The following is a 14999-nucleotide window of genomic DNA, read 5'->3' as shown; positions in this document are numbered from 1 at the left end:
TTTGAGGGCATGTAACAAAGGCTCCACAGAAAATAGGCTCAGCTGAGGAATTTTAATGAATTAGTGGAATTCATTTGAGCCGATTGTGAATGACTCTAAAACAGATGAATGAGCAGCGCTGGAGATCCTCATGCTGGACTGTAACGCTTAAAGTATAAAAAGCATCGACTCCTTGAAAGGAAGATTTTGAAACAGATGTGATGACTAAGATTAATGCAAAACAACTGAAGCACTCAAACTAATGTTATTTGATTCTCTGAAACTGGCCACAGTTTTAAAAAAAGGAAATGTGTCACGCTAACAATCGAGACCCCCCATGAACATAACAAAAACAAGCTAAAAAAATAATAGAATGAAGCAGAACAAGAGAGGACAGTGCTTTGGGCACTACTACGCAAGATTTCTAATGGGAACCTTTCCAGAAACCAATGCCAACTTAGCATTGTAGAAGATGATCCAAATGACATAAATATTACAAACAATACACAACATAAAACATCATGTGCATGATAATACGGCCACAGTGACAGTACTTAAGGAGTTTTGCAGATGTTTGGAGTCACATCTTGAAGGAAGCCTTACACAGCTTCTGGAAATATCCTGGACATTTCCTGGAAACGTGTATGTTGTGGTACATCTTTCTAGTGTTTTTCTGAGATGTTTAGGTAAAATTGAGCTGTTAGGACCCTTGACGGCAATCGATCAGGAGTTCCCATGATCCTTCGAGACATAAACAGATAGTATTTATCACCTAGCGATCTGGAAAATTTCATTGTCCACTTTTCCAATTGAATAAACAGCACTATTTATCATCGTTCCTTCCACTAGTTAAAGTGAGACCCACCGAGCAAGCAATGCAAATGTCTCTCGCTCTGTATAGGATATTCATGTCTCTTGCGGTGAAAAGACACCCCGCTGTACAAGCTGGGACAGTGAAGTAGTAAATCTGTAGTTTGTTTGGCTGAGGGGAGCCCGCAGCTTAACTCAATTATTGTTGTTCGGGTTATAAAACACCATGTAAGCGTTGCTCCAAGAGAAATGGAGCAAAACAATACTCGCATGTGATTTATACTATGAGCAACAGCAGGAGAAGTGGTCAGTGTTTAACGGACGGCTAAATTCGCGCTGGAGGATCTAGAGCAACTCTGGATTTCAGCAGCTGTAAAAAAGTGATTATGAGGGAAGGATTGTGTTACATCTAAAGGTGTGATGAGAAGGCATAGTGAAATTGAGATCTCCGTTCTGTCCGTCAGTTCTCCCCCTCTCAGAGATCGGCTCCACTGCTTTCTTCCAACCATCCACTCCAGCTGCCCGAGGCAGAAAGAGCGCGCGAGAGAAAGTAGGAGGAGTGCTGTGCCGGGCGGCCCCGCCCTCCAAAAGCTCCAGCCAATCAGAGGAGCGCTGCAAGCTTCCACTACAATAGGTGAATGTCTCCTAAGTGAGATGAGACGAGAGAGAGAGAGAGAAGACCTGCGTAAGCCCCTGACTGACTCATTCACCCATGGGAGTTTGAAGTGACAGAATAAATCTACAGAGACGAGTCTTAGGATAACATTTCAGAGAGCTGAGAGAGGACAGGCACATACACACAGACAAGTTGAGCTACAGCTGAGTGAGACTGCAGAGAGACAGACAGACACACAGCCCATCCACAGAAAGACAAGAGTTGGAGTCATTGTCATGTTGGTGGTGTTACTGATCCTGCATGCCGTCTCGTGTGCCCATTCTCACGGGCCGCCGGGTGCCGCGGTGCCTGTGAAGCAGTGCCCGTCTGCGTGCCAGTGTGAGGAGGATGGCATCCTGCTGCTCGTGGACTGCTCCGAACAGGGACTATCCAGTGTGCCAACTGACCTGAGTCCTTTGACGTCTTACCTGTGAGTACGCCCTCCCTCTTCCATCACCTGCTTTTGCTGAGACAGTGAGGTGTTGCGAATAGATCTTGAGAGCTGTTTGGTTTGATTACTTTAAATATCTTCAAAAGGACGCTGTAAGATTATAGTTTGATGCCGGGTTTAGGAGATATGACAGGCTTAAGGTTAATAACAGACTACTGACAACTGGTTTTGCGTCAGGGCATCAAGTGGAAACCCAACACAGTACCAATATTATTGATCATTCAGAAGTCAGCAAGAGATCATTGATCATACAGATCAACAAGAGTCACATTTTGGTCTTCCATTTATGCTTATTCTAAGTGCACCTGCATTTAATGTCTGTAGCATGATTTATTTTATCTTAAGTAGTTTGTACATGGTTTATGAGGATAAGCACACAGCTGACATCTGATTTGGCTGCTTCTTCTAAGTGACAGATGAATTTGCACTTAAATACCATGGTAAGTGAAGGCATGACCAAAAACAACACAACTTATATTTTAAATAATTGTTGCACTTGACATGTACTTACCTAAGAAAGTACTGGGTAATATAAGGTTACTACGGGGGTTAAGGTTAGGTTTAGGGGTAGGTTCAGGGTTATTACCTAGTTATTACACAGTTATAATAAGTACATAGTATGCACATGGGGAACAGGACTGTAAAATAAAATGCTTCCTATATAATCATTATAATTTAATTTATTTATGCTGTCCCTACTATTATTATGTGATTAGATGTGGTGTATTATTGAAATGTAGCACTGTTTTTGTTTTTTTCCCTGTGACCTGCAACCCATCTCTGGATGGCGACCCACCAGTTAAGGACGTATGACATACATGTGATCCGTCTTGAGTGATTGGTGCTGACGTGCACCTTCAATCAGAGCTGTAATACAAACTCCGCTCACATTAGCAAAGCTGTTTTGCTCCAAACGGGACAATTTCCGCACGAGCGGAACCGCATAGAGAGTGCAGTTCGTTACCAAACGGGAAAAGCAATGCTCGTTTCCCATGTGTCCTGTGACAGTTCTCAGTGCTGCGGTATCTGATGGGAACGTGTGTGGAGAGTGATGCAGTGGGGCGCTCCGTACAGTATTGGGTTTCTCCATGTCAGCTGGAAGCCTGTTGGGTTTAAGTCCATGCTAATCGCTAAGGCATGCCATATGTCCCCTGATTGTGAATGATGACGCAAAGGAGGACTCAAATGTTCGCTCATAAAACGTTGTGCGGCTCACGTGAATCAATAACTGGAGAGAGTTGTGTTTCAGGCTTTGGAGGAAGCATAGCTCATGGTTGGGAATTGGATTGCAAACACATGTACCGCAACCTTTCAAACATATTGAAACGTCTTGAGCAGCGTCTCTAGACATTTGCAAGTGCATGGGATTGGATCTCTTTTAATCCTGCCAATGTTGTAGGGAATTTTATTGCGTTGTGCAATACATCGCATGACTTCAGTTTCATATTTGATGTCCATTTCCTACTTTTATTAAACACTGCAGATAATTTTGTGCTAATCTTATTAATATAATGAGGACTGATCATGTCCTGACAAAATTTAAATACAATCGCACTAGCAAATCTTTGTGTTCATTGAATATCGTGGAAATTCTATTGGTCAGATTCTATTGGTCAGAAGACTTTATGAAAAGTCTTTTTTTCTCTCTCAAAATTTCACCACGAGTCTGTGTAGATCAGACCAGCAGAAGTCTTTCAAATGCAATTCTTTCTTTCTTCACCGGAGGAGAGGAGATTGATGTAAATATTGACTGAGCTTTGATGTGCGTGTCATTGTTGAGATGTCAAAGTGTGTGTTTAAGTACGACGGGGACCGTTCTGCAAGAAAGCTCTGTTCTTCTGACGCCGTTTACTGAAAGTGCTCATTCATCGGTCGCCTTTTTTCATGTCAAACTTTTAGACAAACCAAGAAAAAGTGTTTGCATTAGAACATGCAACTGCTTTCCGGCCTGAAATCTTTTGCTTTTGCACTGGCCTGTCATTATGATTTCACTTTGAACAGCTATAACTTTTAATCCCTTTAACTGAAAACTCGCCAAAATGTAAATGCATGAATGGTCTGTGGCCAATTGTTGCATTATTTTTTTTAATTATGGGATGTATAGTTGCCTAGCAACCAGTACTTAAATCTACAATATGTCATCCCAGCTGCCCCATTTGAGCTTGAGACTTCAGATTTCACATCTAATTCCCTCTTCTAATTCAGAATACATTACCCTCAAAGTTCTGTCACGAAATTCTATTGGCATTTGATTTTTTTTTTTTTTTTTTTTAACTGCTCATTCATTGGATCAGAAATATTTTACATTAGCCAAGACAATCAAACCTTCATAAAATATCTTGTTAAGAAAACGACATGCAATGAGCAATGTTATCCTTTCATTGCTTATGCTCACTAGATTAATTTAATGTTACTGTATGCTTTTATTGCTTATTTTTCTTGCACATAACAATCAGATACTCGCCATCATTTTATACATGGCAGGTTTTGCTTAACATTAAATTGAGATAAAACAGTTCATAGAGCGAAAAGCAAAGCACAAGTGAGAGCTGTGTGAACGAGCTTCTGAGAAAGCAGGCAGCAGCGCTGGACGTTTTGCAAGTATTAAATGCCTGTCCTGTCTCGCTCTGCAGCGATTGCCCATATGGGACAACAGGTGCCCTGGGGCGCGGAAAAAGTCTGTCACAGAGACAGTCTGTTTTTGCACTGGTTTTTGTTTGTTTCTGTTGGTTTCAACAGGAGTGGACATTGAGGTACATCAGACAAGGAAAAGTTAGAGACTGCTGTTATGTACATTAACATGAATAACACTTGTATGAACATTCCTAAACCACACACTAACTGTTGATTGGTTCATATTTTTTTATGTACAATGTCTAAAAATCCTACTGTGTTGATGCATTAAGATGAAGCACATCGGATATATTTTGAGTGCATATTATCACAGTACATCAATGCACTGGTATATGCAGTCATGGCAGAGAGTTTGTGAATATCATCAATTTTGACCCAGCTGAGGCTGTTTTGAACCTGTTGTGTATTGTTTTATACATTGTTTGAAACTCTTTTGACTTTCTTTTTTCTGCGAAAAAACATTGGGCCCCATTGAAGTTCACTGAATAAACAAAAACGGTTGACACATTTTTCAAAATATCTTCTTTTGTGTTTTATGAGGTTAAGTAAATGATGACACAGATTCAATTTTTTCAGTGACGACAGGCCGTTGAATTATTTCTAATTTTCTAATAATTTGATGGACCGGAGTCAATTATTACGCTAATACTATCCAGTTAACACACCTCAAGACATTGTTCAGATGTCGTAATCCAAGACATTTGTCAGGTTTTTGTCCTTAATTACTCTTGTATGTGGGACTAATTTCTTACGCATCTCATCCCGAGCCTCCATTGCTAATTCCAAAACATAATTTAAGAGCTTGTAATGGAGGCTTAAGCCGCTGATAGCAGACTAATGCAGTTATTAGAAAGAGAGAGAGAGAGAGAGAGAGAGAGAGAGAGAGAGAGAGAGAGTTATCAAGTGTGTGTGAATTACCTGAGTCTGTACTTCTCTCAACATTGTTCGGCAGCAGTAACTAATAGTGACACTGTAAGTTTATATGCTTCAAGAACAATTCCGTTATTACCCCGCTAGTGAGAAATGTCATGTAGCTTTTAAGTTGCTAAAATATTTTACTGATAAAATCTTCAGAGCAGCGCTGACAACACTTTTCTGTGCGAGTGTGTGTCCGTACTGTATGTGTTTGCGTTTGAGTGGGAGAGAGAGAAAGTACAGTATATGCTTTCCTTAAATAAACGTGATTTTGTGGCAAAAAAACATGGAAATGTTTTTTATCCCATTGTTTACTATATTTATTTACTTGGTCAGTGTCATTGTGGGTTTTGGTTCTTTTGCTGTTGTCGGCTGTAAGGACCTTTGAAATAACTGAAATCATTTGGCGAAGTGATATGGAATTGTTATGTGGTCAAGACCTGCCTGGAACTACTTTAGCCGTGCGTTTCCCTGGAAATAATTGCACACCTTAACGTTTGTCAACCAATCAGATTTAAGCATTCAACAGCCCTGTAGTATAACAATAACTAGTATATTTTGTTTTAAAGACTTAGTTTTGGTTAAATTACTTAAAGGGGGGGTGAAATGCTATTTCATGCATACTGAGTTTTTTACACTGGTAAAGAGTTGGATTCCCATGCTAAACATGGACAAAGTTTCAAAAACTAAGTTGTACGTTTGAAGGAGTATTTTTGTTCCAAAAATACTCCTTCCGGTTTGTCACAAGTTTCGGAAAGTTTTTTTCGAGTATGGCTCTGTCTTACGTAAGATAGGGCGGAATTTCCTTATATGGGTCCTAAGGGCACTTCTCCGGTAAGATCGCGGCCGCGCGCGCACTCGTAGACTAGAGCAAGAGAGTGAAAGCAGTTCGCCATCAAAGCGCCCTGCCCGGCTTTTGGGAATTCAATGTCACCAAAGAAGTGTGTTTTTGGTTGCCAGGGCAAGACAACCCTGCACAGATTCCCAAAGAACCCAGCATTAAGGAACCCGTGGATGGAGTTTGTTTTTTCAGAGCATAAACGGAGTTGTGTAAGACTGTTTGTTCCCTGCATTTCGACGATGATTGTTTTCGAAGCCCAGATCGACGGATTTGCAGATCGTCTAATGCTTAAGGATCGAGCAGTCACAATGATAAAGGTTCGCGGTCGTGTGTTGGAACCGGACGGTGAGTAAAACTGTTTGTTGAACAAATGTCTCTGTGTGTTGTCACTAGCTCGGCGCGTTAGCACAGCTAAGCTTCGCCCACAGGGCCCGCCCCCAGCCGCTCGGTTTTTTCCGGAAAGACTCGGTACAACCTATCTTTCTTTTAAAAATTTAATAAAACAAAAAACTTTTTGGAGATATGAAGGATGCAATATTACTCTATAGGTACTCAAGATTAACAGGAGATTGAGTGAAAATGAGCATTTCACCCCCCCTTTAAAAATAATATTATATAAGCAGAATGTTTGAGCTAATAACAATATACTATAAATCACATTATTTATGACAGTTGGTTCATGTATTTTTGAAAAGCAGGGGTACTGAACTGTACTTCAAGGCATTATTTGGCAAATCCAATGTTTAAATAACTACAATAAAGATAAAACCATTACCATTCAAAGAAAACACTGAAAATGTCAGCTCTACTGAAACCAGGTTAGCTCAACTGAAGATGAGTACAAGCATCAACCAGCTAAAACATCATCATACAACCAGCTCAAACCTCAAAGCTGTCAACCCATTCCCAGAAGCCAAGGGCCATATATTTTCATCTCTCTCAGGGCAATTTTCTACACAAACACAAATTAATGTTGAGCTCGAGCTGAGGGCTACAGACACATGTTTTCGCTTACTGGCCCGCCTCAACTTCCAGTGCTTTGGCCTTGAAACATTTTAGTCAGAAACAAGAACAGAGTGAGTGTGTGAAAGATGCCTTCAAGCTCTGAAGTGTGTTGTGTTATCTGATTTTAGGGCCATAAATCTATTTGCAGCCCTTTTGACCAGTGATTTATAGTTTAAGGGTCAAACAGGAAGAGTTAACACCTAAATCATGATGTCAAATATTACATACAGCTGGAACAAATTTTATATACATTTATCAATTATGTCACATAACCATGAAACACATTTGAGTTTAGTTCATTCGACATGAAATGCTGTTCGGAACCCATTTTACTTCCATAATTGGATGTGTTTATAAATAAATATTGATATTCAATGAGGAAAATTTGTCAGGACTTTATTCAAAAGTAAATAAGGAATGAGGAGCAAGCTATATATTCATTCATTCATTCATTCATTATCCATTTATTTATTTGGTTGGTTGGTTGGTTGGTTGGGACAGGGCAGTGGAGAATTTATAGGAAGCAAAGTGGGAGTCTTTTGGAGCCATGACCTAGTAGTTGCTGCATGGTGCTCATATTGAGAAGAGAAGTTAGGATAGGGCTCATGTAGCCTATACTGTTATTTTCCAATCTCTTTTCCGCCACTTTGTTGCATCATTTCCTGTCCCCTCTCTGTGCTGTCAATAAAAATGAGTGAAAAGTGAGCACAGAGTTTAGAAGAAGGCCTTTTCAAGATCGGGCCTCAGACCTTAAGGGTTGTTTACGCACTTTTGAATCTGAGCGAATTCAACTCTGGCAGCTTGCATCATTAAACAGCTCCAAGGGCTCTAATGTTCTCTCAGTTTAACCACCTAAGCTCTTCAATGAAATAGGGCGATAATGGTCTTTTCATCCTGGCAGTGGTGAACACTTTGAGCTTTATAATGTGGTAAGTTTGCAGGCTGATCCCTCAGGGGGTGCTAGCAGACAAACTGCACGGACAATCACTCACAGCTTTGATGCTTACGGTACCGCTGCAAAGCAATGCAACAGGACACGCGTAGAGCAAAGTGCTGAGGAATAACATCACAGCTGAGGTGCTCCGGCGGATTTATATTGCTGTATGTGTACCCCCATCAACAGTCCATTACTAAAACCCAGAGTCTCCAATAAGAAATACTCGAAAGTTAACAAATATATGAAACACATGGACAGATTTGGCATACTCGCAGACTGCTCCTCAGAGAAAGAGAATAAAAAACTTTCTTCAAATGAGGGTCCAAATGTCAACGGGGTATCTGGAATGGTGAGTTTTAATAAAAAACTCCAGCTGACGAAGTCCAGTTTACAGAGACGTACGTGTTTGCTGGGGTGAAATTTCGGCATGGGTTCATGACCGAAGCAAGACGCAGGTGAAAGTAATGTATTATGTCTGGTAGAAGCGGGAAGAAGGCTTAGACTCTGACCGTAGATCTCAACTCACGGTACCCCAGTGGCCTGTTTACCTGCTTTGTGCGTCAGGACAGGTCATGGACAAGGCAATGGGGAGGGAGTCTGATCTTTTCAGAGCATTGGACAATTCAAACAGACTTAGGAATCTGCCACACTGATGTGCAATGTAGTGAGTGAGTGAGAGGGGTCAGGGTGTACAACATACCCTCCAGGCTGTAAGACAGACAGAGGTATGTTTACACCTGAGAGTGTTATGACCCTGCTTGCCAAACCAAATCACATTCATTATACTGTACATGACAACAAACTTTTTTTCAATGTCTTTCATTTTAAACTTCACTATATAATGGTCATTTAAAGTGCATTTACGCAATTCATGGAGGAAAAAACAACACATTCTTTCATACATTCCTCAGTTCCTCAATTCAAATTCCGGATAGAAAGGCTGAATGGAAAGAAAAACAAATAAACAAAAAACAGGCCGGCTAAAATTTTTTTCCCTCCATGTAGAATGTCTTGTCATTAACACACGACTCCATTTGTGTACAAGCTAGTACACATGCGGAGTCGCAGACTCAACCTCACCCTCAAACAAACATGGGAGTGATTGTTCATTTCCTTCTCTTCCCGTTACCTAACAGTGAAACGAGAGCAATTAGTGCCCTGTGAAGTCAGCCCGAAAATAGTCAGAGCCCATGCAGGATAAATAAACCCAGTGGACCTACCGCAGACTGCCTCATCTCCAGAACATCTTTAAATAGATCCAGAGCTGGAGCAGAAGACCCGAATTCTTCTACTCAGCGCATTGTAGAATAACCAACCCTGAAGAACAAACGCCTTGTGGGACCCCCAAAAATATTGTGTAGGATTGCAGAGATGTAGACCTCATCAACTATGATCACATCATCAACTACTGTATATATCATAGATTGTACTATCAACAATGTTGGAGACTAACTTCCCTTCTGGATCATTAAATGATCCATCTTTCAAATTAAGACGTGGCATTTCTTTTGCCAATGTGGCCATTTTTTCTGTAGAAAAGAAGGAATGAAATAAAGTGGTTCTCCTAGACTAGTTTTAAAATTTGCACAGATCTATGCACAGATATGATAGCAGATTTTGGTATTTTGCCATAAGTACGACATTTCAATATACTCAAACATTCTCATTTTACTGTTTCATGTGACTTTCAAAAATGGCCTCATTTGTCTCTAGGGGTTCTTTAGGGAGAATATCTGTAACAAAGCTGATTCTTAAGTGAACCTAAGTGAGAATTCTCCTGAACTATGAAAGAGCAACTTCTAAGAAATATATATATTTTTTTCCTGTGGGTTCTGTTGAGGGAATAACTATCGAATGAGTGGTTAAGTGTGTATTCTGTCCTTTTCAGTGGCAGAGGCTCATAAATCAGCCCCTGGGCAAACTTGACAATCCATCGTAGACCTCTGTAGGGGTCTGTGTGGGGGTCTCTTAACCTGTGGTTAAGTCCTCAGCCACATTTCACCATCGGCTCTTTGGATCTGACAGAAGCTATAAACTTTGCTTTTGAGGTGACATGTTCTCACCCCCTCAACACCACTGGAAACCTTAAGGGAGGACAAAGGCTGGGAAAGAAGAGACCCAGAATACTGATCGTTAAGTGGAAATGGTTTATACAGGAGCTCAGATTTCAGATTCATGATCTTAACCATAGAGGAGAAACTTCCCATCTAGAGATGCTTGGGATCCACATATGGGAGAAGCCGTCTACTCAAATGAAGGGGCAAATTAAACCTTCTGAGTTTCCAAATAGATTACTTTACATGCATACAGCTTACAGCTTACACAGTCCCCCCTAATGCTTTTTTAATGAGTTTGCTTACATTTGCTGCATTGAGAATATACAACTCATCCCAGATTGCAATATGTGGACCAGGAAGGATCACCATAGCCAGACAGAGGCAGGCTCAAATCAGGAATTTTAAACTGAGATGTTTCCTTATCTGAACTATTTAGGGCTGTGCCTTGCATCAGGAAAGATTACTGGCTGAATCCTGGTTACTATCTATGTATCAGGCTTATATGAGAAGGTTTCCTCACTAAACTAGGAAAGTGGAATCACATGACCTGCTTCCCTCTCAATATCGGAGTAAGATTTGCGCAGTATGTGGAAACATTTTGTAATGAGACAAAAATGCAAGTTGGAATGACACTTTTATAGTGCTTTTTGGGGCGACTCAAGTTAGGACATTTCTAAAGGACGATCTAGTTTATTCGGGGCATTGTGTCGAGCAGTAAAAGATGATCGAATGCTTGCTTAAAAAGGGAGCCATAAGGTGTTCATGACGTGCCAGAGTGGCATCACTTCTTTGAAAGAAGCACAGCTACAGTCCAAACAAATCTATTAGTGCCCAAACCAGCCAACTACACTCATGCCTCACAGGCACGTGTCGAAATGCAGGTGGAGTCCTTAAACTATGAGAAATCTACACATCAGCAACCTTGTAAATAAGATCTTTGAACATCACAACTTTGTTTGATGCTACATTGGGTTGTGCCAAAGAAAACATAGCTTGCACTTTAAGAGTAACTGAAAAAAAAATATCAAAGTCATTTTTTTGTAATACACTTAAAATTACAGCTCATAATTCTTACCCAGATGGATGGAAGAGGCCTGCTTGGATGTGTGCCGAAAAGTTCAAAAAGATTGAGTGCTAGTATACTATCTGGTTGAAGGTAGCATCTCCAAACTGACCAACCAATAAAGCTGATAAATGCATGCGATCAGTTTCCAATAATGCCATTAAGAAACTCTATTCCAGCCAAGAACCTTGCGGTCTGTGCAGGTACAATCCTTTATGACTAAAACCACTGCATGTTCTCACTTGCCAAACTGCTGGCGAACATCAAAGGTATTGGCGAAAAGGCATTACAGATGATTTGCCACTTTGAATGCGGACAGTTGTTCTGCTTTCAGACTTAAGGAAAGCAAAAGCATTCCCAGCATATCTGATGAAAATAAATGAAAAGAATAAGAGCTGATGTTGAGGTCACCATCTGAAATTTATGTTTCAATGTCTTTCATTGGCTTTGACATGCAGATTAGGTTTCCCAACTCATGCACAGCAGGGAAACAAAAGCAAATGTCAATGGAAAAAACTTTGAACAATCTTTATCTGTAAGCAGCATGTCAATGTCTTGCAAAGTCCAGCAAACCATCTTGTGCATCTTTTTTGGAGGTTGCGGTTAGGACCAGGAGCTCCAGGGACAGGGTGAACTCCAGCCAGGGAAGAGGATAGACAGAGAGGGCGTTTCCTCCGCTCGACCTGCAGCTGCCTCAGCTGCTCGCCACTGGGGACAACAGGAAATTTATTGCAATAATCATCTCTCTAGGCAACACATTAAATAGCGCACTTCTGCTTTGAAAAGGTTTTGAAAGACGTTCTCTTTGATACTTGATTAGAGAGTGGAGTTTTCAAGAGGTGGCAAATAGTCTTAACATGTAGAGAGATGTTGGATGTTTTGCCTCTTTTGGTGTTAATGCGGTTGATTGATTATTTTACTATATAAGAAGGGAGTAATTGTTTAATTTGCATATTATAGTTTAAATGAGATGCAATCACTTTAAAAAAAACAAACAATTTTACAAGTAGTAATGTTGAAGTACCCAAGACTGTATTATAGATTGGCTTTTACTTGTATATCAGCATCATTATTCCTTTAGATTCGACCTTCACCTCTCTGCATCTCTCCCAGAAGCTGGTCAGAGTGGTTTAGTGTAAACTTGTATGTCAAAATGAAGAATTTTTGTTTGTAAAAGACTGAACAAAACTACAGATTCGACCTTGTAATGATTTATCGGGCGTTTCAGATGAATGGCAAGTGGAACATGTTGAATGCATCATAAAAATGAAAACATGTGTGATTTACTAAACTTTCTTTGCAGCACAAAAGTCATGCAGCACAATGAGTTCTGGACTGTATCTGAAACGTGACTTTGAACATACATTTGGAGAACTAGGCTTGAGATATTCTAAAGTCCAGGATAGAGATCCATGCAACTTTTGATATTATTAATTAAATAGAGTGTCCATTACCGGTACTTTACACAAAAAAAGGGATGTAAAGATGCTGCATGTGTCCCTATAGCACAACTATCTAGCCATGGCATTAATGTGGGTTGAATTCGGCTTTTAGTTCCCCCCTCCTGTCTCCACCGTGTCCTCTCTCTCTTTCTACATGTAAAAGATCAGCAAAAAGGTCACATGCATTTACAAACATTCAAAAAAAATGTGTTAATGAAGATATATCTCAAACAGTGACATTGAAATTCCCAGTGAGATTCTAGAGCAGGGGAGGACAACTCTGAACTTGGAGGTCCTGCAGAATTTACTTTCAACCCTAACCAAACACACCTGAACAAGCTAATCAGGGTCTTTAGGACTACTGGACAATAACAGGTAGGTGAGTTTGATCTGGGTTGGACCTCAACCCTACAGGACAGTGGACTCAAGGGCCCTATTCTAGAGACTAAATGGACTAGAGTGAATTTTGCTGTGCGAAAAGACCTGCAGCATATCAGTTTCAAGTCTTCTCAGAAAGTTATGACGTGGACCAGCATGTCCTGAGGCATTTGAGGCCTGATTGAGCTGAACGAAATAGAGAATGATGCTAAGTTATGGAAAACTATACATTGTGTGGCTAGTAGCCTCATCTCAGTTAGTAGTTTTAAATCAAACTGTTCTCTGTGACAGTTTTGACAGAATGTGAATCCACACATCGGTCCTGATATGCAATCTCATGGATATATTTTAATGCCATGTGCAAAAGGTGAAACACAGCCACAGATCAGGGGTCTGTCTGTCCTTCCACATATTTTTTCTCTCTACTCCTCATCCACTTGATTGACTCATGCCTTTACTCTCAGATATTTGTGGCTCTATCTTCCACAAAGGGAGTAAGACGCTCATGTCTTTCTGTCTTCTTTTCTCGTTTTCTCCCTTCGCGACCGCAAATTGCTGTCATTATGTGACGCATTGCAGTGGTGATGGCTAACCAGAGACTGGCCTGTGGAGGAAACCACGACAAGCGAATTAAGAGCTGAGGGAAATTGAGGGCCTATGTGTGTGTGTGTGTGTGTGTGTGTGTGTGTGTGTGTGTAGACCACCCAGACTCTCGTAACCAGAGGGTGAGACCACATGCAGGAGTGACTCTGTTCTGCCGCCCGCATCTTGGTCCCTCACTTTCTGTCTATATTTAGATCTATTTGTTTCTCCTTTGTCTCCTTCTCAATCACTCTTTCTGCTTCATTCTCTCTGTCTCACACTCTTATCTTTGCGGCTGTATAAATTGAAGCCAAACCCATGAGACCCAATATGTTGATTTCAGTGGGCACTTCACTGGTATGCTAGATCATTTTATGTGCTGAGTCCTTGAAATTGCTAAACAGGGCAAATTAGCATCTATTTTAAGACATGCTTTTTTGGGGTGTTAAATAATGGTACAAATACCAATTGATTGACTAGCGCAAACCTTAGTAAATCACAGAGATTAATTCAAATACTCTCCTCCTATAAATGTTGCATCTGAAAGGGAAACTCCTACGAATGCATTTTCAATAATGTCAGCCTCAAAAATAATGTCCATGCCTTTTCAGTGCTAATTTCTCACTGCGTGTCTTTAGATCCTGACAGTTGTTTTTTTTTTTTATGCCAAAAACTGTTAGTAAATCTGGCCCATGGTAGGGTTCTCAGTTGCGTTTCTTCTTCATCTCAGATGTTTCTTCTAAAATAAATAAAAAATAAAATAAAAAATTGACACAAATGAGACAATTATTGACATAAAATTAAGTGTATAGTCCCTGAGAGCATAGCAAATCAATGCTATTGGAAACACATTCATATCAAGTGGCAAAGTCGGAAATGTTCGTGTGTGTCTTGGCCCTACACAGTCTCACTTCTCTCAAAGACTTCCTCGGAACTTTAATCTCTTCCTCTTAGCTTCCCCCTTATCCGTATTGCATTCCTCTCCATAAGACAAAAATGGTTTCCATGCGGATTGCCCATTATGTCAGTGGAGCGATGGTTATCGGTCCTGACCCAGGTCAAGCCGCACTGTAAACAGGAGTGTGTTCAGAGGCGGGCAGCTGAGGAGAGAGGAGCCACGCTGAAGCCAGACGACGGGACAAGCCCACTATCAGCCCCAGCATCAGGCTTCTGGCTCCAGACTGCTCCCTCTCAAACTCCTCGCAGACCTGGAGCCCCCCGCCCCCCATCTTACCAGGGAGGGGTGGGCG

The 14999-nt window shown here is 40.8% G+C and overlaps 1 protein-coding gene across 1 annotated transcript in view; it reads left to right on the top strand.

The window, feature by feature from the left end:
• Nucleotides 1-1440: 1440 nt before the first annotated feature.
• lgr6 (leucine-rich repeat containing G protein-coupled receptor 6) overlaps nt 1441-14999 on the top strand; it is a 91015-nt gene continuing 77456 nt past the window's right edge. The window contains exon 1 of the mRNA XM_079848447.1: nt 1441-1874. Within this exon, the coding sequence (XP_079704573.1) occupies nt 1681-1874 (194 nt within the window). The 5' untranslated portion in view covers nt 1441-1680. The remainder of the gene's footprint in view (nt 1875-14999) is intronic.

This window comes from Squalius cephalus (assembly GCF_949319135.1).
Source record: "Squalius cephalus genome assembly, chromosome: 18".
In the NCBI taxonomy this organism is placed as follows: Eukaryota; Metazoa; Chordata; class Actinopteri; order Cypriniformes; family Leuciscidae; genus Squalius; species Squalius cephalus.
This window is presented reverse-complemented; position numbering and strand designations above follow the sequence as displayed.